Below are 23,789 nucleotides of genomic sequence, written 5' to 3'. Positions count from 1 at the left end.
GGCTCCCCCCAGGGGCCCTGAGGCCCTCCCTCCCCTCCCCGCCACGCACTCATGGGAGGCCCTGAGGGCACCGTGGTCCTCTGTTCAGCCCTCACGGCCGGGGGTGCACCCTGCATCTTGGCCGTGGCCTGGTCCACGATCCACTGCACGGTGCCCTCATCCAGGCGTGGGAAGGGCCGGGGTGCCCGCCGCAGGTGACTGGCCTCTGCTGGCCGCTGCACCTTGTGCATTGCCACAGCTGGGTAGGGGTTCTCCTGGAGGGAAGGGGGAGGTGGAGCTGGAGGAAGGGGGTCTGGGGCCACAGTGGCTCTGCCAGCCAGCCCCCAGCCCTCGGGACCCAGCACCCTACATTCTTGTAGAGCTGTTCCGCCAGCTCCTTGACGTGGCGCAGGACGCGCTGGGGGTGGTTCTCGTCGGCCCGCATCCGCGCCACCTCGTGGGCCACCAGCTGGGGGGTGAGGCAGAGTCAGGTGGGCTGGGGCAGTGGGGGTCTCCTCCCATCTGAGGCGGGGGAGGCAGAGTCGGACGGGCTGGCTGGCAGGGGTTGGGTGGAGAGGCAAGGCAGGCGGGGTCTGCACCTCGTCAAACAGGTCCGTTGGACGGTAAGGGACCCCCCGCTCTGACACGAAGCCGGCAAAGGCCATGCCTTCCAACACCTTCATCAGGAAGTCATCCTCCAGCAGCCCCCGCTGGCCCAGAAAGGCGGCCTGGGGACACAGGGGGGTCAACCCTCAGGGGCAGGGCCCCAGGCCCTGGGCACTGCCCCTCCCGCCCCTGGGGAGACGCCCCAGCACCTTATGGAAGCGTATGACAGGCTCCGGGTGGATGCGGACAATGTGCAGGCACCAGCGATAGCCCTGCAGCAGCTGGGCAAAGAGCCGCAGGAAGACAGCGCGCAGCTCCTTGTCCTGGGGCACGGCAGGCAGGTGGGCGCCAGGGCCCAGCCACCCCTCCATCCAGGCCCCCATCTGGTCCTTCCATCCAGCTGACCCCACTGTCTGGCCCCTCTGTTCAAGTCCCTCCATCCAGCCCCCAGCGCTCAGCAGTTCTTCTCTTCCTCCCCCTACAAGCCAGATCAGGCCTCACCCAGCCCCAGCCCCCCCACACCAGGCCCCCCACGCTCCTGACCCCTGCACACCTGGAACCCTGTGCACCCAGAACCCCATGCACCCAGACCGTGTGCACGGCATGGGGTCAGGCCCGACTGGCAGCCCAGCACAAGAGTGCATGGGTGGGGCGGGGGCAGGGGACCCCACCCTAGAGCAGCAACGACCCCCCCACCTGCATCTTCAGGGAAGAAGTAGGCATCGTGGGGGGTGGGAAGGCAAGATCGGCCAACTCTAGCTCTGGGTCCAGGACCTGAGGGCACAGGGGCAAGGCTCAGCCGACTGCCAGCCACACACTCTGGCCTCCCCTGGTGGCCAGGGGGTCCCAACCCAAAGTCCCTAAGGCCCCAGCCCAAATGACCCCAGTCTTGTCCTCACCGTGCTCAGCACGCTGTGCGTCTGGCTCTGTAGGGGCTCTGGCAGGGGTGGAACATGCACACACTCAGGGACGGTCACCGTCCCTCCATCAAGGTCAGCGACAATCACATCCAGCTGTGAACAAAGGGAGTGGGTGCTCAGGGACCGGGGGACTAAGGGCTGCTTCCTGAGCGACGAGGCTGGCTGCGGGGTGGAACCCGGGCCTCACCAGCTCCTGGGTCTCCGCCTGGAAGGCCGCGTGGACCCCGATGATGAAGGGCGTGGGCGTGCTAAGGACCTCCAGCAGCTGGGCCGGCAGGATGGGCACGTAGGTGAAGCTGCAAGAGGCCAGGGCTCAGCCTGGGGTGGGCAGCAGGGCAAGGGGCCGGGGGGCTGGGGAGGACAGCAGGGCTGGGGTCACCTGTATCTGAGGGGGAACAGCAGTGCCAGGAGGCCGCGGCAGGCGTCTGCAAGCCGCTGGTAGCTGCGGGACAGGAAGAGGATCTTGTGCTCGGTGAGTGCCGCACAGAACAAAGACAGCACGTTGGTGATGCCTGCGGGGAGAATACAGGCTTGCAGAGACGCTCCAGCTCCAAGGTGAAGAGCCCGGCAGGGCCGGGGAGAGCAGGGAGGGGCCACGGGGGGCAGCAAGGCAAGGGCTGGGGAGTCAGGTGGGGCTCACCCAGCTGGCGGAAGAGAAGGGCCACGCTGCAGCAGCTGACGGGCAGGGAGTCGGTGAGGGGGGTCTGGATAACCTGCCGGTCACCGGCCCCCAGGGAGATGGTTCTCTGCAGGGGGAGAGAAAACTCAGGGCTCGGCAGTGCCACGCAGACCCGCGCCCACCGAGCGCCACGGCCCACGCGGGCCCTGGCGGTCTGACGGACCCGAGCAGCGTGGAGGGAAGGCGCAGCCCGCTCACTGCCCGCTCCCTGTCGGCCCTGAGCCGGGCAGCAGAGAAACTCCAGGGCATGGGCAGGTACAGGGAGGGGGCCTGGGGGCAGAAGAAAAAAAGAATCCATACCGCTCCTTCCTCAACAGAGTCCAGCTGCACAGGACAGACAGACAGAGAGGCACGGTTAGACCAGACACACACCAGTCCCGCAAGGTGCAGGCCGAGACAGACACACTTACATCAGAAAGCAAGGTCTGAGACAGAAGGGTCAGCCGGACACAAGCCCGGGGAGCGAAAGGACAGACAGACTCAAGGATGCCCAGGCTGGAAGTCTGAGAGCCACTGAGACACAGGGACACGTGACACGCAGGAAGGGCCAAGGGAAGACGGCAGCTGACAACCATGGGCCCACTCTGCAGCCAGGGGGCACTGGCACTGCCCTGGGAGGGCCTGTGGCCGAGGGGGGACACCAGCTGCCCCTCAAGACGCACCTGAGAGCCCCCAGCGAGGGGGATGGTGCACGTAAGCAGGTTCCCAATAACGCTCTCCAAGGACACGTTCAGGCCCTCGATGTGGACCGTGTAGATGAGCCCCAGGCTGTTCTGCAGGGACCACAGGGTGGGACGTGGCGGCATGGGCAGCAGGGGGACCCCTGGCCTGACCCTGGCCCGCCCCGCTGCCCGCCTCACCCTGAACACCTCCACGTGGTCCAGCCGGGACACCAGCACCAGGGTCTTAGGAGCAAACAGCTGGCCAGCAGGGGCCAGGGCAGTGGGTGACAGCTGCGCACGACCCCCCTCCTCCAGAGCCTCTTCCCTGCCCACAGAGTCCTCGGCACGCGCTGCCTCCTGAGGACAGAAGTCCGTTCCCCCGGCTCCCATCAGTCGGGTGGGGGCACCAGGTGACTCAGGACCTGGCCCCCCCAGAACCCCTGCTGCCAGGGCCCCGAGCACCAGAACCCGGCAGGAACTGGGGTGGACCAAAAGCCCGGGCCTCGCGGTACCCAGGGCCCCACCCTGACCTGTGGGGTCTCCACCGGCTCCCAGAAGGTCAGGCAGGCGCAGTAGTGCCGCTCAGAGTTGATGTCGGTGAGGACGGCCACAAAGAAGGTGGGCGGGCTCCTCTCGGGACAAAGCTGCCACCCGCTGGGCTGGCAGAACTGCAGGGACAGCCGGCATCAGCTCCTCGGCCCACCTGGGACCCGGGCAGCCCAAGCCAGGCAGCACCTCCTGAGACGAGACCAGGGTGCACACCCCTCCCAGCCTGAGCCCTTCCTTCGGCCATGCAGGCTGCGCTGTGGGCTCCACGAGACGGGCACCAGTCTACAGCACAGGGCCTGGGAAACGCGGGGCACCACGCCAGCCCTCCCACTGGGCAGTGACCGCCACGGGCCCCACTCACCAGCTCGATGCCCTGGGGAAACGGGTTGTCCTCCCAGTCCTTCTCCGGGAAGCGCTGCAGGATCCGGCCCTGGCCTTCCCCACTCCCTGAGACAGAGCAGGTCAGAGCGCCCACCTCCCCCCCACCCCACCCACCGAGAAAGCCACCTCGTGGCCCCAGACGGAGGCCTCCGACCCACCCTGGCCCCCCCAACCCCAGGCCAGCCCCTGCGCCCAGACCTACCATTTCCCTAAAATGACCCTGGGAGGTGGCGGCTGGTGGCGCAGCCAGGTCCCCAGGGCAGCCAGGGGCACAGAGAGGACAGGCCCCTGAAGGCGTCGGGGGGGCTCCAGGGCAAAAGCATACCCTGCTCTTGCCCACCAGGCAGCCCGGCAGCCAGGGCCCCTGGAGCTGCAGACCAGCACACAAGCCTCAGGCTTGCCCCGGGACCTCCCTAGATGCCCTGAACCATTCCCAGGCCACTGGCACGTGCCTCCCAAAGCTGGTCACCCACTTCAGGCCTCCACCCCGTGCGCCCGGCAGATGGGCAGCACGCCTGCCTTGTCCACATGCCTGGACTGAGGGGAAACTCAGGACATGCTGGGGCACCCCAGAAGCCCCACTGCCCTGCCCAGGGCCCTGCCCCCAGCCCGGGCCACCCGAGCAGACTGCACAGCCCCTACCGCGCCAGGTAGGAGGACCCCGGGCCACTACCCCGGCCATGCAACACGCCTTTCACTGCGCAGGGGACTCATGGAGGACAGCCATGGCTCCTCCCTCGCCCCCAGAGCCCCAGAAAGCAGGACAGGGGAAGACCTCCTCCCCCCACCTCCCACGTGCCAGCCCCAGGCCTGGGGGCACATACCAGCCTCTCACTGCTGCCCATGCTGTGGAAGGCAGAGGGACAAGCCAGGGAGGGGACAGCTCAACACCAAACCCCACTGCAGGCTCCTGGGCCCACATCCCACAGAGCCACGGCACACAGCCTCCGAGGGCCTGCAGGGGTCGGGACCAGAAACCTGAGTGAACGGAACCTGGGGGACCTTCTGGGGAGCCCACTCACTCCTGAAGGCAAAGGAGCTGGGCTGGGTGCCTCGAAGAGCACCCACCTTCGCCAGCATCACCAGGCAGGGCACAGGGTGCAGCTGGGTGGGAGGTGGTCGGAGGTGAGGGGTCACGAGCTCTGAGTCACAAACCTCAGCTTCCTGCTCCCCTGCCCCACAACCACGGACATGGCTGCAATGACAGGCAGCTCCACAAGATGAGGTGGGGCGGAGGGGACAGGTGGCTGCTGGAGCCTCCACCCACCCCCGAGTCGGAGCCAAGGGCCGCCCCCAGCCGCACCCCGGGGCCCGCTGGCAGTCCTCGGCCAGCTCACCCCTCCCTGCCCGCCCTGCACAGCGCCGCCCCCACCCACTCCCCCAAGGGCCTCCTCCCGGGCTCGGCCCGAACCACCATGTGGGCCCGCCCTGGCTGGCACCCAGGGCTCACCCAGTCCCTGCCACGAGGCAAACAAGCGGAGAAAAGAAGAAGAGGATGTGGGTGCAGGGACACAGCCTCTGCCTCTGCTGCCCCAGCACCTCCTGAGGCTGGGCTGGCTCTCAGTGCTTCTCCCCCACCCCGCAGGGACGTGGGCAGAGCCGCAGCCATCGCCTACTGCCACCCGCCCCCACTAGTCACCAAGTAAAACACAAGTTCCACCTGCCACGGGGAACTGCACCCGGAGAACCACCTGGGGGCTCCCCAGTGGGCACTTGAGGCTCCGTGGAGCTGCCTCCAGACCCCCTCTGAGGGGATGGATGGGCGGATGGGCAGCTGGGCACTCAAGCAAGCATCTCCGGAGCTCCCCTCTCCAGCCCGGGGCAGTCCCTCGACCCCATGGGCCTCAGCCCGCAGTCCCTGCCCCCGGGAAGCTTTCCGGGCCTGCTGTGGGGACCAGCACCACCAGGTTCCGCCGGGGCTGCTGGTGTGGCAGGAGGCCCCAGCTGCACTGGCCCCATTCACAACCCGCACAGCAAACAGAGTCCCGGGCGGGCCCTCCCTAAAAGGGGTGTGCCTGGAGGTGGGCCAGCCAGCAGGCCTCAGCAACTCTGCCCCGGGTGCCTTCCCATCCCTTTCCCGAGACCAGCTCCCAGCCAACCGGGCCGGCTCGCCTGCTGGCCTTGTCCCCAGGGGCTGCAGACGCGCCGGGTTCCACCACGTCCACCCAGTGCCCCACCCCCTCCCCCCAGCCCTGTGGATGCACAGCTGACCCGCAGCACCCCGAGCTCCCCAACCAGAATGAGCCAAGGCCCCCAACACAGGTGGTAGGTCCCTCTCCTCCACCCGCGAGCCATGGGCACCGGCCCCCGGCCTCGGGCCCCACGAGAAGCTTCTTCCTGCTGGCGTGTGGGCTGCAGGCCTGGACGCGGAGCGGAAGAACAAGCCACAGCGCCGTGTCGGCCGGCTGGCAGGAAACACCACCGCGCCGGGCTCCAGCACGCGCTGCCTAGAGGCCAGGAGAGGACCCCCACCCCTCGGCTGTGCCTCCCATGCCCAGGACCGCCAAGCCACATGCCCCACCCGACCAGCACGGCCCCGGGAAGGGGAGGAGGGACCTGGCAGCCCCCATGCAAGCATGACCCGCAGGCTGCACCCCCAGGCCGGCTACGCTGCAGGACAAGCCCTTCCCAATCACCGCAAACACACACACAGGCCCTCGGCCTCAGAGTCACGCCTGACCAGCTCTGGCGGCGAGCCTCAGACCCTTCCGACTCCCAGGGTGGGGGCTGGGAGCCAGTGGAAGCCACCCCACTCAGCCCCAACCAGCTCCAGAGAGGGCAGGCTTGTGGGTGGGGACAGCCAGGTCACGGTCAGGGCTGGGTGGAGGGGTGTCCCCGGCACCAGGAGGACCCCTGGCCCTTCCTCCTCAGCAGACTTGCACTCGGCTGTCAGAGCAAAAAGCGGCAGCCGAGACCCCACACCCCCAAGATAACCCATCGAGCACCGAACACGCTGACCACTGTCTGTGCCCCCCAGCCAGGGGTAGGCAAGCACTGTCCGTCTGGTCCCCCATGTCCCAGGAGGTGCTGAATCCATATGTGCTGAGAGGAGGAGCTGACTCTGCCCCCGCTCACCAGGCGAGGGGCCAGCACCAGCCACCTGCATCCTGGCTCAGCAGGCCCACCCGGAGAGGCCCACCTAGGGCCCCTCGCCACCACACCCCCTCGGATGGCACCCAGGCCCTGCCCTCCAGCACCCAGACAGGATGCCCAGAGCAAGACCAGCCGAAACAAGACAGCCACCACTCCCACACCCAAGACCCCGAGCCTGTCCTGACGTCCACGGCTGTCCTGAGCATGGTGGGCATGCTCCTCAGTGGGATGGACAAGTCCTTCTGGAGGGCACCCTAAGGCTGGGTGGCTGCCAGCAGCTGACCAGCTCCACCCTTGGAAGGCAGCAGGGAGAGGGTTTGGGAGCCAGCCCTTCCCACCCCTGTCCTGCTCCAGCAGTGAGCACATGCCACTGTCAGCTTCATCAAGCCCATCCGTCCTCCTCATGCCCCCTCACGCCCGCCCTCACCTCCCCACCCTACCACCACCCCAGGCCCTCAGCATCACTGGCCTCCAAGTGCACCCTGGCACTCAATCCACGCCCCCAAATACTGGCTGCAGCCCGTCAGCCGGCCTCATTCCTCAGGACTGCCATCCCCACAGCCACCTCCAAACAGACTGCTCTCCCTCTGCAGCCTGTCCGACACTGACAGAGAGCCCACTGTGCACAGAGGGCAGGGATCCTTGCCCGCAAGTGCTCCTCTCTGGAGAAAAACACAGGCGTTCACGACCCAGAGTGCCACAGGACCCCTGGGAGCAGAGAGGAGGAGCAGAGTAGCTGTGAGTGAGAGGGCTCTGAGAGGACCTTGGGCAGCACACGGGGTTTCCATCAGGTGGAAACCAGATGAAGAGATGGTGTATGTGGAAGGATCAATGACAAGAAAGGCAAAGAGAAGGAAGAGTCCAAGTCCTGGATGGCGATAGTAGCAGGTGGGGCAGACAAGTAGCAGGGCTAATGGAGAGCAGGGAGAGGAGGGGAGGCTCGACTCCACCTCAGGCTCAGTCAGGCCCTCCCTGGGCACACGGCCCTCCCCTGCAGAGCGTGACTTTGGGTCCACAGCTTGGGTCTCGGTGGGACAGCCCAGGGGGTGAGTCCTACCCCTCTGTGACTCCACAGCAGGTGCTTGGTTCCACTCTGAAGCAGGGGTAAGATCAAGACCACCCTCAAGGACCACTGTGAGGAAGACGTGAGTTCATGCGTACAAAGGGCTGTGTGCAGGGCCTGGCACGCAGACCGCTCGCCAAGGCTGTGGCTGATGTCACTGTCAGGCTCTGTTTCCTCCCACCCCCTGGGCTGAAGAGCTCTCAGACAGGCGCTGACCCCAGACCCAACCACTGGCCGATCCCCCCCAAGGCTTGGCTTGTAGGCATGGGGGCGGGGGAGGGGGGGCAGCAGCCAGGAATGCTCTTTTCTCCTCCAACATTTTCTTCTGAAGTTCCCCAAGATCTAGCTCAAATACATCTCCTCTCCACAAAGTGGTCCCTGGATCCTACACCCCTCTTTTGCATCCCACCCAGCCTCCTTGAGGGCCATGGTGCCGGGCCTGGTGGCTGAGATATGCACACCTGGGACATGAGGCTTCCCACCAGAACACTGGAAGCCAGAGGAGGGGCTTGCAAGTGACGCTCCCAGCCCTGGAGGCAAAGGTGCCCGGCCGTTGGCCCGGGCGGAGCGCCCATCCCACCCAACGGGGAGCGAGGGGGGCCGGGCCCTGCCTGCCTCGGTTCTGCCCCCGAGCGCGGCGGCAGGCTCCGCTCGGCCTGTCACATCGCCCCCCGCGCATCTCGGGAGGCGCCCAGCCAGGACCCCGGCCGGCAGGTGCCCGGGACGTCCCTCGCGCCGGCCCGGCGGCCCCGTGAGCGCCACCCCGCGCCTGCCACCTCGGCCCTCGGCCGGCCCCGGCCCCGGCGGCCCTTCACTCACCGCGCGGGTGCGGCCCGAACGCCACCAGCACGAAGTAATCCGCGAGCCGGGCCATGGCGAGGGGCGCGGGCAGCCTGTGGGGGGCGGGCGGGCTCCGCGGCTCGAGGACTCGAGGGCGGCGCGCTCATGGCCCGGCCCCGGCACCGGCCAGAGCACCCCGGACACCCCGGGCCCGCTCCGTGGCGACGGCGGCGGCGGCCAAAACTCCCGCCGCCATCTTCCCAGCCAGCCGGCCCGCCCGGCCGCGCCGTGCGCCTGCGCGCACACGCTCCGCCCCGTGGGCGGGGCCCGGGGCGGTGCGATCCCATTGGTCTAGTAGGCGCGAGGCCCCGCCCCTCGGGCAGGGGATGGCGATGGCAGCTCGGGCGGGTCAGTGGCTCCCGCGGTGTGTGCCTCCGAGCTACCTTCGCCGTAGGAGTTCCCAGCCTGGGGCACGGCGTCGGGTCCCTGGACTTCCTCCGCCGCCGCTGTCGGTCTGGAGGGAAGCCGGAGGGGCCCGGGCACTGCCCTTGGGATTTCCTAGGCGAGTCAGGGAGAAAGGCTCCCGCCCCACCTGCGCTTCGCGGTGGGGTGAGCCCTTCCACAGATGTCAGCCCCTGGGTGCACCTCCCCGCACGCTCTGTCCCTCTCCACGGGACCCTGCTATCAGCAATCAGTCAAACCCAACCTCTCCTGTCTTAAAACACCCAAACAAGCAAAGCCTCCTCACTTGCCATTCTAGCTTTTTCTTGGCTCACACAAACTTTTCTAAAGCTTTCCCCAGTTTCACCCCTCCTGTGGCCCCCCTGGGGAACTTCTGGTCTGCTTTGCCCGATTCAGAGGTGAGGAGTGCCCCAGGCCACCAGCCCCCTCACTCCCTGGAAGCAGCCCTTCCCAGCTAGGAAAAATGAAGGCTTGGTGCTCTCGGCCCCCCAGCTTCCCTCTTGAGGCACTTAGGACCACTGAAGATGATAAGGGCGCCAAGACGTGTGGGGCAGGGGGCTGTGGGATCTCAGAGAGGGGCAGAGGCAGAATGAGCAGCAAAGACTAGGACCAGAGGGCAAGAGAACACCCGTCCTGAGGGTCTAAGGGAAGATTGTGGCCCCTGGCCTGTGAGCCTCACGGGCCCTACCCACCTGGCCCAGACTAAAACCCATGAAATCAGGGAATTTAATTTTTTTGTGTGTGTGGTGTTTTTTTGGTGGGGGTGAGTGATATGATCACATTTGCACTTTAGGAAGCTGGTTTTGGCAGCCACGTGGAAGATAGAGGAGAGGCGGGCCGGTGTAGGGAGAATCCACTGCAGAACTGAGCCCGGCTCTGTGTCTTCTGCCCCCCGCCCCCAGCTGTCCCTCCAGAGCCACGTCTGTCCTCAGCTGACGTACCTCCCTTTGCACTCTCCGTGGGTAATGCTCATCACCCCCTTACCTCCCAGGGCCTCGCCGTCTCTGCAAACCCCAAAGCTGTGGCTCAGAGCTGCAGTGTCTTCAGCCCCAGGCCCGCAGGGCTGGAGACTGGCCAGACACCTCTCTGGATGTCCCGTGCACAGGCCGTTCCACCATGTCATGGCTAACTCATAACTCCTCCCCGCCCTGCTCAGGCCAGGCATTGGCTGCTGCTCAGTTTCTCTTATCTGTCCACTCACCTCTGTCCCTGTAGCCACTGCCCTGGCTTGGCTTCATCTCCTCCAGCCAGCCTTGCTGACAGTGGCTCTGTTTTTCTAACGTAAATGGGCTCATGTTACTACCCCCACTGGTAAAAATAAACTAATAGAAACGTGACTATCCACTGACGTTTCCCTGCGACGTTTCCCTATCTCCCGTGGGATGTAAGCTGAGCCCTGTAGTGTGGTATGTGTTCAACACTCCTTGATCTTTTCATCCAGCATGTGTTTACTGAGCTCCTGCTGCGTGCGCGGCAGGAGGGACACAGCAGGGGGCCAGAAGGAGGGGCAGGAAGTGACCAGGTAGTGGATGAGCCCAATAGAGGATAAGAGCATGGACAGAGGAGCTGAAGCTCAGGTAATCAAAGAAATGCCCGTGGAAGGGGCCGTGAGAGCATCAGCCCCTCTCAGCTTGACAAAGAAGCAAAGAACCGACACTACGAGTGGGTGGGGGTGGAGGGGGCCGGCACCAACTTTGGGCAGGACCGTTGGCACTCTGCTGTGAAGCGAGGGGACACGTGAGGGGACACGCTCAGCCTCCAATCCTGCCGGCCAATTCAGGAGGAGATCCTACAGAGACACGTTTGTGAGCGAGAACACGTACAGAGCAGCTCAAGGCTGCAGGGCTCCGGATGGTGGAAAATGGGAAACTGTCTGTGCGCTAATAAAAGATGGGTTAAGTCAGCGCTGTTGGAATAGGACCAACCATAAAAAGAACGGAGATCTCTGAGTTTACATATATTTTTACATGTTATGTGCACACACACACACACACACACACACACACACACACACACCACTTCCAACACCCGTGTGTACAAGGTCTGGAAGCAGGTAACAGCCCTGGGAAGGGAATCCACAGAGAGCAGCAACAGGGCGGGGGAGGCCAGGGTAGAGTTTGAGAAATAGAGCGCCAGAGGATCCGCAGGGGAGGGTGGAAACTGCGCCCGCAGGGGTCCGGGCCGCTGGCGCTCCATCTCCCGCGGTCCTGCCGAGCCGAGACACTGGCCAGGCCCCGTCAGGGCGCGCTGTTCCTGGGCAGACCCTCGGGGAGAGGGCTCCAGCCGACGCCCGGAGACCTGAGTCAGCCCCAGAGAGCCGCCGGCTGCCCCCCAGCGCGGGCCCCGCAGCTGGGGATGGCCCGCTCCAACCAGGCTCGGGGCCGTGGCCCCCACCGGAAGACTCCTAGGGCCCCGCAGGGATGGGGGTCCCTCCGCCCGCACCCCGGGAGGCGGCACGTCGAGTTCATCCCCGTCACGCCACCCTTTCCCGCCGCCGCGGTGCGCCCCGGGGCCTGGCCCGAGCGGCGAGGTGGAGGCGGCGGCGCCCTCGGGGCCGCGGCGCCCCGCCCAGTCGGAGTCAGGCGCCGCCTCCTCCTGGAAAGGCTGGTTCAGTGGTTCAGGTCCCGAGGTGCCGAGGGCTCGACGCTCAGTCCCAGGCAGGCCCCGACCGCGAGCCGACCCGCCGGCGTCGCGCTGCCGGTCGCGCCCAGGGACCCCGGCCCACCGGAGCCGCGCCGCGCCCCCGACCCAGGCCCCGCAGACGCAGCGCGCTGCCTGCCGCCTCCCGCCCCCTGCGGCCTGCCCCATGGCTCGGCTCCTGACGGTCACCCTCGGTTGCATCAGCCTCCTCTACCTGCAGCTCCCCGGAGCGCTGTCCCGCGGCCTGGGCCGGCACCCGCGGCCCGCCCGACCCAGGTGAGTGACGGCTCGGCCCGGACCTGCCAGCGGGGAGCCAGGGCGCCCCCACCCACTGCCACCCCCATGCCCTCGGCACACCCGAGCGGGGAGCGGGGCCTCTCTCCCTGCCCCCCGCCCCCACCCCGGCCACTGGCCAGCAGCTTCCTCTGCAGCAGGGTCTGATGGGGGCCCTGGGGCTGGCGGGAGCCCAGACTTGCCTGCCTGCCAAGGGGAAGTCACCCCAAGTCCTGATGGCAGTGATCCACAGAGGCAGGGGTGCCCTTGCGTGGGAGGCACAGGTTAATGGGACGTGCGCCTGAGCCACTGAGACGCCCCAAGCCCTGAGGGAAGGTGGGTTTCCCCTGGCAATGTCCCAGGCGGGCCGAGGCCATGGGCTTCCCCTGGCAGTGCTCCAGGGCATCGGGGAAGCCAATTCCCTGGCTAGTGCCCCCTGGCCCGGGTGGAGGGAACAAGGGTGGGTTTGGGGACTTCTGAAAGTCTGGGCCATCAGGCATAGTCCTCCATCTCCTCTGCAGGGAGCCCCCCGCCTGGATCCTCTCCAGTGGCCTGCGGCTCCGGCACCCTGCACCCCAGCCCATGGTCTGGAAGCTCCACCAGGCCCCCCAGTCACAGAGGAGCGCCGGCCCAGCCCCCGTCATGGGCCAGCCTCTCCAGGACCACGGCCGCCGACACTCAGACCCCCCCAGACGTTCCGGACCCCGCCGACCCGGAGTCCAGCTCCTGAGGGTGGGGTGTGTGCTGGGCACCTGCCAGGTGCAGAACCTCAGCCACCGCCTGTGGCAGCTCGTGGGGCAGGCCGGCCGGCGGGACGTGGTCCCCGTGGACCCCGGCAGTCCTCACAGCTATGGTTGAGGTGGGGCCAGGCCGTAGCCCTGCCCATCCCAGCAGTCTGCTGCACCCCCCATCCCAGAGCTGCAGCTGAGGCCCCATACCCCACGCCAGCCCCCTGGAGCTCCTGCAGACAGCAGCCACGCAAACGGGTGCAGGCCCTAGAGGAGCCCCCGCCCCCACCCCACCAGGCCCTGCAACCACCCTACCCCACTCCTGAAGGTGGTTTTGGACATGGAGACCAACGCACACCCCTGTGAGGCCACACTCACAGGATCAGGTGGAGACAGCATCGGAATTGGAACCGGCTTGGAGGGGAGGGGTCTGCCCAAGAACTCTCAGGCCTTGGGCGGCAGAGCACAAGCCAGGGTGCTGCACACCCGGGGCCACCTCAGGGCAAGGGAGAGAGTCTGGGTAGGCATCCCGCGGCCCCTCCGCAGCTGGCTCCAAACAAGGGTTAAAGCCCGCCTTGGGGCTGCCGCTGTCCCCGGCGCGTGTGCACGATGCGCGTGCCCGCCCGGGGCCGCAGCCTCCTCCCTGCCCCGGGAAATGGGAGGGGCCGTGGGGCCAAGCCTTCGACGCGTCGATGGGAGGGGCCCTGGCCGCGAAGCCTCGCCCCCAGCTCCCCAGGGCGCCCCCCGGAGCTCGGGCCCGAGGGCAGCCGGGCGGGCGGGCGGGCGGGCGCGCGGAGGAGATCCCAGACGGTGTCGCCGTCGGGGCCGCGCGGCTCAAACGCTAATAGAATAACCCGAGCGACCGCCGCAGCCCGCGTGCAGTTCTTGGGCGCGTCCGCCGGCCCTGGGCCTCAGCGGCCCGCCCAGGGACTTACGCTGCCCCCTCGCAAACACCCTGTGAGGGGGGCACCGCGGTCACCCCTGCCCCAGGGGAGGTGGCCAGGATGTGCCCGGGGTGGCTACGGGCCCGCCTGCCGCCTCCCGCAGGCGCCCCAGCCCCCTGCTGCTCTCCCAGATCTGGGGGCACCGGCTCCAGTGACCCCCTCCTTCTTTGGGCCCTGTGAGGACAGTTCAGCCTGGCCCGGCCACGGTGGGCAGGGGAGACCCCGGGCACGCATCCGGGAAGGGTGCGGACAAAGTAGGAGAGAAGGAGCTGAGACTGACCGGCTGGAGCGCACCGCGTGGCTGGGGGAGGCCGGCGCCCCACGGGGGGCTGGAAGGGGCCGCCCGGTGGAGGCACGTGGCCTGCGTGCAGCGCAGATGCAGACAGGGAGGGCGGGCAGCCTGCCCAGTGTGGCCATGTGGCCGCAGTGCCAACAGGGCGAGGAGGGGGGCGGCGGGGGCAAGGGGCAAGCTGGGAGAGTCAGCAGCTCAGTGCCCACAGCACAGCTCTGCCAAGACCCCTCCCCAGGCTCCCCCAGCCCTGGGTAAAGTCCAGCCCCGCACCCCCTCCCGGGACTGCCCCAGTGCCCCAGGCGTCCAGCACAGTCTGTTCCTTCCCCCGGAGCCCCTTGCACGCATGTGTGCACATACACCCTCTCCCCATGGGCAGTGCTCTCTGGGCCTGGGGAAGGGTTTAAGGCACAGCTTGGCCATCTGACCCGGCAGTGCCCCCCCGGGATATACGCCAAGGATGGGAAGCAGGCTCAGACCTACACTTGCTCACCCACATCCATGGCTATTCACAAGCGCCAAAGACAGGCGCAGCCCTGTGTCCATCAGCCAACAGCAGATTAACACGGAGCAGTCATCTGTGGAGCATTATTCAGCCGTAAAAAGGAGTGAGATCCTGGAGCACGTGACACCACAGATGAGCCTCAAGGACATTATGCTACGTGGAGAAAGCCAGGCCCAAAGGACAAATATTGTCATGATCCCACTTAACGGGAAACGCCTAGAATGTGCAAATTCATAGAAAGCAGGTTGGAGGGGCAGAGGGGAAGGGGAGTGCCGCCTAGGGATACAGGCTTTCTGTTTGGAGCAGTGAGCTGCGGTGATGGGCGGTGGTGATGGTGGCACAGCATCGCAAATATAATTAATGCCACTTAGTTTTACACTTGAAGATGGTTGAAATGGCGGGTTTTACTGCAGGCACACAGCCCAGGCTCGGGCGCCAGGCACGCCCATGACCTCGCCAGCCCCGAGCCACAGGTGCTCCCCCACCTGGGGTGGCTGATGGCCCCATGGCGGTGACATCACAGGGCCGGGATCCATGTACGTCTGTCCCACCTGGCACCCATCACTCCTGAGCCCCCCAGAACCTGCCCACGCGCAGCCGTCCCCAGAGCCGTCCTTCCCACCGCCCAGGCCAGAGGCCTCCTCGCTCTCACCCTCACCAACCCCGGGGAGCCCACCTGAGTGCACAGTCAGACTCTGACCATATCACGGTTTCCACGTCCAAGCCACCATCACTGCTCCCGAGTGCCCCAGGTCCCCTTGTCTGGGGGTTTGCCGAGCGTGGACCGTGCAGCAGGCCCCATGCAGGACGCAGTCACCCGGCAGACCCTGCCCTCGGGGGCCAATGTGTCGGGGGAGGAGACAGCAATGGGCACGAACGTCAGAACAGAAGCAGATGAGCCACAGCTGAGCCGGCCTGCAGCTGGCCACGGTCAATGGGAGCCCCTGGTGGAGGCGGTCCCCTCGGCCGGGAGAGGGGCAGCCCGCCCGGCACCCCAGGCCTGCTCACGCAACCCGCTGCTTCCTCGGGGAGCCTGCCCGCCCCTGCCCACACCCCGTCTCTCTGTATCACCCACCATTCTCTTTTTTTTTCACTCCATTGTTCTTTTCGTGTTTGATGAAGTGAGATTCCCATGATGTACAGTTATCCGTTCCGTAGTGTCCGAGCCATGGCGCCCTCGGCCCCCGGCTGGGAGAGGGTGGGCACTTAGCGCCCTCGGCCGTCATCGCTTTGCTGGATTGTTTCCCCCGTGGGTTGATTTTCTGTTTAACAACATTTCTTAGATATCTTTCCACATCGTACACGTGGACCTATCTTATTTTTCATATTTTCTAAAAATTTTATTGTGGTAACCTATATGTAACTCAAAATATCCCATTTTAGCCATTTTTAAAAGTACAGTTCGGCAACATTACTCACATCTTCAATGTGCTACCTTCACCAGCATCCGTTACTAAGACCCGTGCATCTCCCCAACCAGAAGCCTCACTCGGCAGTAGCTCCTGCCTCCTCCCCCTGGCCCCTGGCACCCTAATCCTCCTGACCCCATGAACTCACCTGCTTGCGGTGTTCCACATGAGGGCCCTTTAGTGTCCGGCTTCGTCGGTGTGGGCCCCCTTCTTTCCGTCCACGGCTGAACCACAGTCACCTCCAGGCGTCCGCTGTCTGGAGACAGTGAGCAAGGCCGCGATGAGCCAGTCTGAGTGGAACCCAGGTGTGGGGTTGCCATGTGGTCGTTCCATGTTTAACTTTCTGGGGCCACAGAGCCACGGTCCACGGTGGCTCCAAGGGCAGACACCTTAGAGTTCTGTCCCTGTGTGTCCTCGGGTGCCCAGCATGGCCCCTGTGAGCTACACCCCCCCCCCGGTAGCCCCCACCTGCCCAGAGCCTCAGGCAGCCCCCCTCGTGCACCAGCGGGTGGGGGCTGGGGTGGCACCTCCTCCCCGGGCAGGGCCCCAGGGCCCACCCTGCACGCAGAGGGGTCAAGGCCACGGGGGCCACGGCGGGGGGAGGTGCGGGCTGCAGGCGAGGCCTTGGAACAGGCCAGGCAGGTCAGTTGCTGGAGGAGGGTGGGCCCAGGGGCCGCGGACACATTAACCCGCGGAGGCCGGGTACAGGGTGGCCAGTCACTCATTACCCAGGGCCGAGGCCAGGGCGGGGGGCGGCGGTGCTTACACAACACGTGGCCATATAGGAGTCCCCAGCCCCGGGGCTCTCCCCGTCCTGGACCCGCTCCCCTCAGGATGAAGGCCGTCATGGTGAGTGTCCCTGGCCCTCGTGTGGCACCACAACTGCTCACCCGGGGGTGGCCCCGGCTGGTCCCATTTGGGCACTCCAGCCGAAGGGCTCCCCACTGCCTGCCTCAGTCCAGCTGGGGAGGGGTCCACAGCGCCGGCCCCTGGGGCTCCCTGCAGGCCCACCTCTCCCGCCCCTTGAGTAGTGGGTGCTGGCACTGCCACCTTCATCTCCTGGAGCCAGCGTCACCTGGGAGCAGGTGTGGCCAAGTCACCTTGCAGATGAGGACTGCAGGGAGAGGGGCTGCCTCGATGGCCAAGGCCACCTCTGGGGTCAGGCTTCCTGGGGTGCCGGCACTTCCCCCTGAACCGATGTGAGATCGAACAGGTTTCAGCCCCTGCTTTGCTGCCCCAGCAGGGCCCGGACTCTTCCCCTGTCCATCTGACCGGGGGTCACCCAGAAATGGCCAAAGAGAAGAGCCGCTTCCGGAACTTCGCGGTGAGGACCCCCAGCCCCTCCGCACATCCCAGGGGCACCGCTGGGAAGGGGCCCTAGGGGGCAGCCTCGTTCACACTCTGGGTGCCAGCCGGGGAGGTGGGAGGTGGGGGCTCCCCCAGGGGCGAACCTGGGGGGCATGAGGGGCAGGCGGCCTGGCCGAGGCTGACCCCCGGCTTGCAGTCGGGCCTGCTCCGGGACCGCGTCTTCACCACCTACCAGCTCATGCACACGCACCAGACCGTGGACTTCGTCAGGAAGAAGGTACAGCCCTGCAGTCCCGGCTGCTCCTCAGGGACCGGCCCCCCAAGAACGTAAACACCCCAAGCACTTGCAGCTCGCCCCCCGAGGGCTGAGTGATGGGGACAGGCTGAGCGGGGGTCCCGAGGGCTGCCGCCCCGTGGCCGTGCTGACCACTACCCTTCTGGCGCAGCATGCCCAGTTTGGGGGCTTCTCCTACAAGAGGATGACCATCTTGGAGGCAGTGAGCTTGCTGGACGGGCTGGTGGATGCGTCAGACCCCGATGTGGACTTCCCCAACTCCTTCCACGCCTTCCAAACTGCAGAGGGCATCCGCAAGACCCACCCGGACAAGGGTGTGCCCCCCCACCCCATGTGGGGAAAGCTGCCGCTGGGGGAGCTGCCGTGGCCTGCCCCAGCTGGCCCACCCTCCCCAGCGCCCTGGCTCCTCCTGGCTCTCCACCCACCTGCTGGGCTCCGGGCTGCCCCCATCCTGTGTACTCCTGCTGGCCTAACCACCTTGGCCTTGCACCCCAGCCCCCCTCGTCTTCCCCTCAGATTGGTTCCACCTCGTGGGGCTGCTGCATGACCTGGGCAAGGTTCTGGCCCTGGCGGGGGAGCCCCAGGTGAGGGCTGTGGGCAGTGGCTGGGTGGGCCTCATGGGGGTCCTCAGCCGGGGCTCGGGTGAGTGGGCCAGTGTGCCCATCCCCAGCTGTGGCTCCCTGTTCCCCCAGTGGGCTGTCGTTGGAGACACCTTCCCTGTTGGCTGCCGGCCCCAGGCCTCTGTGGTTTTCTATGACTCAACTTTCCAGGACAACCCCGACCTCCAGGATCCGAGATACAGGTGCCCCCCCAGCTAGTCCCCCCCCAGTGCTCCTGAGTTCCGCCCAGCTGGTCCCCCCCAGGTGCTCCTGAGTGCCCCCCAGCTGGTCCCCCCCCAGGTGCTCACGCGTGCCCCCCACTCTTGGTCTCTCCCCTCAGCACAGAGCTGGGCATGTACCAGCCCCACTGTGGACTTGAGAACGTCCTCATGTCCTGGGGCCATGATGGTGAGGCTGGGTCACAGGTGGGAGTGGGGGATGGGACTGCCCTTGGTGCCCGCCTGATGCCCTCTCCTCTCAGAGTACATGTACCAGGTGATGAAGTTCAACAAGTTCTCACTCCCTCCCGAGGTAGGTGGAGGGGGAGCGGGAGCCTGGTCCAGCCCAGTTCACCTCAGCCCTGTCTGGCCTGTCCAGAGGGTGGGTGCCGGGCGTTGCCCCGGGTGGGCGGGTGCTGGCTGTGGCGTCCCCCCCAGGCCTTCTACATCGTCCGGTTCCACTCCTTCTACCCGTGGCACACGGGCGGCGGCTACCTGCAGCTGTGCAGCCAGCGCGACCTGGACATGCTGCCCTGGGTGCAGGAGTTCAAGTATGGCGCGCGCGGGGGTGGGTGCTGGGGAGGCTGGGGGCGCCCCCGGGAGGCTCACCGCCCCTCCGCGCCCCGCAGCAAGTTCGACCTCTACACCAAGAGCGCGGAGCTGCCAGACGTGCACGAGCTGCGGCCCTACTACCAGGGGCTCATCGACAAGTTCTGCCCCGGGGTTCTGAGCTGGTGACCCCCACGCACCCCGTCCGCGCTCCCCCTCCGTGGCCTGCAGCAATAAAGACCTCGCTGGAGCTTCCCGAGTCTTCCCTGCCCTGGGCGGAGTCGCGGGTGGCAGCCGAGGTGGCCCCGGGCAGGGGTGCATCCGCGACCCTCCTCCCAGCACCCCGCGCGCCCCAGCCCTGCTCCTCCGTCTCTCCAGTCACCGAGTCCCACGGGCTTCGTCTCCTTAAAAACCACGGTCTAGAAAGCTCTGAAGACGCCCCGCCCCGGCGCCCCCACTCCCCGGGCAGCCCCCAGGCAGCCTGCGGCTCGCTGACCGCCCGTGGCCCCTTTCGGTGCAGCCCTTTGCAGGCGCCGCGCCCACCCCTGTCCCGCTGCGGACCGCATTCCACTCACTCTGGACGAAGCGGCTCATCTTTCCCAAAGGGTTTCCGCCGCCGGGGGTTTTGCCGAATGCATCCCGCGGTGTTCACGAGCGTTTCCGTGGCTTTCCCGCTGTTTGGAGACTGAGCTGAGAGGCCCGCTCCGGTTGGGGTGTGGGGGCACCTGGAGGCGCTGCCGTTTCCTCACGCGGGCAGGTGCGCTCCTCAGGCGCGGGAGCGGCGAGTGCCTCCTTCGCCTGTCGGTGGAAGCTCCCAGCAGAGCAGCCTCGCCTCGAGTGCCGGGGAGACGCAGGCTGAGGACCCGCCTCTTTCCCTTTATTCCCCATTTTCGAGATAAGGAGCTGGTTCCCGGCACCATTCCGCCCCCGCCCGGTCCTCAGACGGCCCCTCTCCTGGCGCGGGGGCCGGCCCGGGGGTCTGGGGCCGGGACGGAACCTCGCGGGGGCTCCGGGGGCGAGGCAACCCGGCTGCGCCTCCCCGCGCCGCTCGCGAGTCTGCTCCCCTCCGCCCCCCTCGTGGTGCTGCTGGGGACCCCCGACAGTCCGGGGTGGTCTTGCGTTTAGACCCTTGAGTACCCCTGAACCCAGGGATTGAATCACCTCCTGAACGCCCCTCTCACCTCTGACCCCGGCAGACCCCACCCGTCTCCTCACCCGGCCCTGCGCTCGGCCCCTCCTGACGCCCCCCCCACTCCCCAGCGCCCCCTCCTTACCGGCCGCCTCCTCCAGGCCGCGGGTGTGCTCGGGGCCTCTGCGTCCCCCGTCTCCAGAATTCTGATGCCATATTTGCAAGCAAGAGATGTTTCCAGGGCGAATGGATGAATATCTGGATGGAAGGGTGTCTTTCTTCCATCAAAATACAACAGCTTTTCGTGGAAATCATTTCTTGAAGATATTTCCTTTTCGAGGGTATGAAGTTTAATAAAAAAAAAAAATGAGCACACTAAAGGGGAGAGGGAGAAGGAAAATAAATGCAGAACGCTGTGAAGCAGGAAGGAGGTGTGGGAAGGCGTCCGTTCCTGTGGGAAGGAAAGCCCTGGGTGCTGCCACTTGGGATCCTTCTGGAAGACGGTGAGGATCCCCGTCACCTGGGAGGGTTGGGCTGACCTGTGGAAAGGGCTGACTAATAAACTCCCCTTGTAAAAGCCAATCCATTTCTGGTATTTTGCATTCTGGCAGCTTTAGCAAATCAAAACAGATGGTTAGCATTTTTTAAACGATAAAGTATATTTTTTTAAAGTATGTGCTCTGGGCCCTTGTGATGCTCAGGCCAATTTGAAGTGTGAATTGAGAAATTGATTTGGAATTATGATTTTGTTATGTATCATACAGGAACGTTCAAGAGAAATGCTGAGGAGTGATTGCTTAATAAGTCCCGTTTCTGTTTGGGATGATAGAAACATTTTGGTGATGGTGATAGCAGCACAACACTGAATTGTAGACTTGGACATGGTTAAAATGGGAAATATTATGTTTCATATGCAAGCATACCTCAGAGAGATTGTGGGTTTGGTTCCAGAGCACCACCATAAAGTGGATATGGCAATAAAATGAGTCTCACAGATTTTTGATTTCCCAGTGCATATAAAAGTTTTGTTTACACTATACTGAGTCTATTAAGTGTGTAATAGCATTATGTCTAAAAAAGCACATACTTTAAAAAAATATGCTTTATCGTTTAAAAAATGCTAACCATCTGTTTTGATTTGCTAAAGCTGCCAGAATGCAAAATACCAGAAATGGATTGGCTTTTTCAAGGGGGGTTTATTAGTTCAACAATTTCCAGTTGTAAGGCCATGAAAATGTCCCAGTTAAGGCATCAAGAGGAAGACACCTTCTTTGAGGAGAGGCCGATGGCATCTGGGGCTCCCCTGTCACATGGGAAGGCACCTGGACCAAGTCTGCTGGGCCTCTCCCGGGGTTGCTTCTGGTTTCCGTGGCTTTCTCCAAAATGTCTCTGGGATTCTGTCTTCACTCCTCTCTCTCAGCTCCTGTGCATTCCTGCTTGTTTCTCCCAGGGCATTTCCCTCTAAGCGTCTGGGGAGCCTCTCTTAGCTTCTTTGGAGCAAACTCTGGATTTCATCTCTTACCTTTTCTCCTGGTTCTGGTTTCAATGGCTGTCTCCAAAATGTCTCTAGGCATTTTCTCTTCAGGTGTCTCTGAGCTCTCTTCAAAATGTCTCTGCCTTTTATCCTCTCATAGAGGACACCAGTTAACTAATCAAGATCTATCCTGAATGGGAGGGGCTACATCTCCATGCAAACAACCTAATCGAAAGGTCCCACCCACAATAGGTCTGCCTCCACAAGTTTGGATTAAAAAAACATGGCTTTTGTGTGGGGCATAACAGATTCAAACCAGCACACCATCATCTGCACCTTCAGCGAGTCATCTCTTGGCTGGTGGAGGGTCTTCCTCGATGTTGATGACTGCTGAAGGTCGGGGTGGTTGTGGAAATTTCTTAACATAAGACAGCAATGAAGCTTTCTGCATTGATTGACTCTCCCTTTCACAAAAGATTTGTCTGTAGCATGTGGTGCTGTTTGGTAGCATTGTACCCACTGTAGAACTTTCGGAATTGGAGCCAATCCTCTCAAACCCTGCCACTGCTTCATCAACCAAGTTGATGTAATATTCTAAACCCTTTGTTGTCATTTCAATAATGTTCACAGTATCTTCACCAGGAGCAGTTTCCATCTCAAGAAACCACTCTCTCTGCTCCTCCATCAGAGGCAACTCCTCATCTGTTACAGTTTCAGCCGGAGACGGCAGCAAGTCAGCCACATCTTCAGGCTCCACTTCTAACTCCAGTCCTCTTGCTGTTTCCACCACATCTGCAGTTACTTCCTCCTCTGAAGTCTTGGACTCCTCACAATCATCCATGAGGGTTAATCAACATCTTCCAAACTCCTGTTAATGTTGATATTTTGACCTCCTCCCATTTCTCATGAATGTTCTTGATGGCATCTAGAATGGTGAATTCTTCCAGAAGATTTTCAATTTACTCGGATCCATCAGAGGAATCACTGTCTATGGCAACTAGAGTCTTATGAAATGTATTTCTTAAACAATAAGACCTGCATGTCAAAATGACTCCTTGACCCATGGGCTGTGGAATGGATGTTGTGTCAGCAGGCAGGAAAACATTAATCTCATCGTCCATCTCCACTGGAGCTCCTGGGTGATCAGGTGCACTGTCACTGAGCAGTCATATTTGGAAAGTAATCTTTTTTTTTTTTTTTAAGCAGATCTCCATAGAGGACTTAAAACATTCAGTAAACCATGTTATAAACAGATGTGCTGTCATCCGGGCTTTGCTGTTCCATTCATCGAGCTCAGGCAGAGTAGATCTAGCATAATTCTTAGGGCCCTGGGATATTGGGAATGTAAATGAGCACTGACCTCAACTTAAAGTCACCAGCGGCATTAGCCCCTGACAAGAGTCAGCCTGTGCTCTGAAGCTATGAAGCCAGGCACTGACTTCTCTCTAGCCATGAAAGGCCTAGATGGCATCTTCCTCCAACAGAACATGGTTTCATTTACATAGAAAATCTGCTGTTTAGTGCAGCCACATTATCAATTATCTTGGCTAGAACTTCTGGATAACTGTTGCAGCTTCTACATTAGCACTTGCTGATTCAGCTTGCAGTTTGATGTGATGGAGACAGCTTGTTTCCTTCAACCCCATGAACAACCTCTGCTAGCTTCAAACTTTGCTTCTGCAGCTTCCTCGCCCCCCTCAGCCTTCAGAGAATTGAAGAGAGTTAGGGCCTTGCTCTGGGTTAGGCTTTGACTTAAGGGAATGTTGTGGCTGGTTTGATCTTCTCCATATCAGCAATAAGGCTGTTTTGCTTTATTAACATTCATGTGTTCACTGGAGCAGAACTTCTAATTTCCTTCAAGAACTTTTCCTTTGCCTTCACAACTTGGCTAACTGATGCAAGAGGCCTAGCTTTCAGCCTGTCTCAGCTTTTGACTTGCCTTCCTCACTGAGCTGAATCATTTCTAGCTTTTGATTTAAAGTAAGAGATGTGTGACTCCTCCTCTCGCTTGAACAATGAGAGGACATTGCAGAGTTATTAATTGGCCTAATTTCGATATCGTTGTGTCTCAGGGAATAGGGAGGCCCGAGGAGAGGGAGAGAGATGGGGAATGGCTGGTCAATGGAGCGCTCAGAACACACACAACATTCACTGGTTAAGTTTGCCATCATATATGAGCACAGTTTGAGGCACCCCCAAGACAATTACACCAGTATCATCAAAGATCACAGATCACTGTATATAGTAATAATGGA

General features: G+C 63.2%; 3 protein-coding genes across 16 annotated transcripts in view; 2 read left to right on the top strand and 1 right to left on the bottom strand.

The window, feature by feature from the left end:
• Positions 1–9,131, bottom strand: part of SBF1 (SET binding factor 1) — a 50,631-nt gene extending 41,500 nt beyond the window's left edge. Inside the window, exons 1-15 of one of the 4 annotated variants that reach the window (XM_037847759.1) lie at positions 8,752–9,131; positions 7,927–8,001; positions 3,757–3,842; positions 3,377–3,514; positions 3,045–3,203; positions 2,847–2,957; positions 2,146–2,251; positions 1,885–2,017; positions 1,693–1,801; positions 1,485–1,598; positions 1,282–1,359; positions 795–908; positions 579–707; positions 350–448; positions 50–254 (exon numbers count right to left, since the gene is read on the bottom strand). In XM_037847759.1, the coding sequence (XP_037703687.1) occupies positions 50–254; positions 350–448; positions 579–707; positions 795–908; positions 1,282–1,359; positions 1,485–1,598; positions 1,693–1,801; positions 1,885–2,017; positions 2,146–2,251; positions 2,847–2,957; positions 3,045–3,203; positions 3,377–3,514; positions 3,757–3,842; positions 7,927–8,001; positions 8,752–8,806 (1,711 nt within the window). In that variant the 5' untranslated portion in view covers positions 8,807–9,131. The remainder of the gene's footprint in view (positions 1–49; positions 255–349; positions 449–578; positions 708–794; positions 909–1,281; positions 1,360–1,484; positions 1,599–1,692; positions 1,802–1,884; positions 2,018–2,145; positions 2,252–2,846; positions 2,958–3,044; positions 3,204–3,376; positions 3,515–3,756; positions 3,843–7,926; positions 8,002–8,751) is intronic. The other 3 variants (XM_037847760.1, XM_037847761.1, XM_037847762.1) reach the window with 3 other exon arrangements.
• A 2,653-nt stretch (positions 9,132–11,784) lies between these two features.
• Positions 11,785–12,975, top strand: ADM2 (adrenomedullin 2). Its single transcript, XM_037847533.1, has 2 exons — positions 11,785–12,090; positions 12,609–12,975. Exons 1-2 carry the CDS (start codon positions 11,981–11,983, stop codon positions 12,943–12,945), a joined length of 447 nt encoding a protein of 148 aa, XP_037703461.1. The 5' UTR covers positions 11,785–11,980; the 3' UTR covers positions 12,946–12,975.
• A 25-nt stretch (positions 12,976–13,000) lies between these two features.
• On the top strand, positions 13,001–22,718 carry MIOX (myo-inositol oxygenase). Of its 11 annotated transcripts, none has more exons than XR_005218496.1 (10): positions 13,001–13,335; positions 17,206–17,286; positions 17,467–17,547; positions 17,717–17,879; positions 18,061–18,149; positions 18,258–18,367; positions 18,505–18,695; positions 18,821–18,933; positions 19,012–20,401; positions 22,246–22,718. XR_005218496.1 is itself a non-coding variant. In XM_037847532.1 (10 exons), exons 1-10 carry the CDS (start codon positions 13,156–13,158, stop codon positions 19,118–19,120), a joined length of 1,023 nt encoding a protein of 340 aa, XP_037703460.1. In that variant the 5' UTR covers positions 13,001–13,155; the 3' UTR covers positions 19,121–19,259. The 11 variants fall into 11 exon arrangements, 3 of the variants coding, with proteins under 3 accessions (XP_037703460.1, XP_037703459.1, XP_037703458.1); XR_005218495.1 differs by having other exon boundaries at positions 22,223–22,717; XR_005218494.1 differs by having other exon boundaries at positions 22,165–22,717.
• Positions 22,719–23,789: the final 1,071 nt, after the last annotated feature.

Source organism: Choloepus didactylus, chromosome 8 (assembly GCF_015220235.1).
Source record: "Choloepus didactylus isolate mChoDid1 chromosome 8, mChoDid1.pri, whole genome shotgun sequence".
Lineage (NCBI taxonomy): Eukaryota > Metazoa > Chordata > Mammalia > Pilosa > Megalonychidae > Choloepus > Choloepus didactylus.
This window is presented reverse-complemented; position numbering and strand designations above follow the sequence as displayed.

Excerpts from the sequence above, each read along its gene's own strand:
- ADM2 (XM_037847533.1), top strand. The coding sequence starts at position 11,981 with ATGGCTCGGCTCCTGACGGTCACCCTCGGTTGCATCAGCCTCCTCTAC. Across the intron at positions 12,091-12,608 it reads CCGCGGCCCGCCCGACCCAG|GGAGCCCCCCGCCTGGATCC; the intron begins GTGAGTGACGGC and ends TCTCCTCTGCAG.
- MIOX (XM_037847530.1), top strand. The coding sequence starts at position 13,156 with ATGGAGACCAACGCACACCCCTGTGAGGCCACACTCACAGGATCAGGT. Across the intron at positions 18,368-18,504 it reads CTCCAGGATCCGAGATACAG|CACAGAGCTGGGCATGTACC; the intron begins GTGCCCCCCCAG and ends CTCTCCCCTCAG. Across the intron at positions 18,934-19,011 it reads CCCTGGGTGCAGGAGTTCAA|CAAGTTCGACCTCTACACCA; the intron begins GTATGGCGCGCG and ends CGCGCCCCGCAG.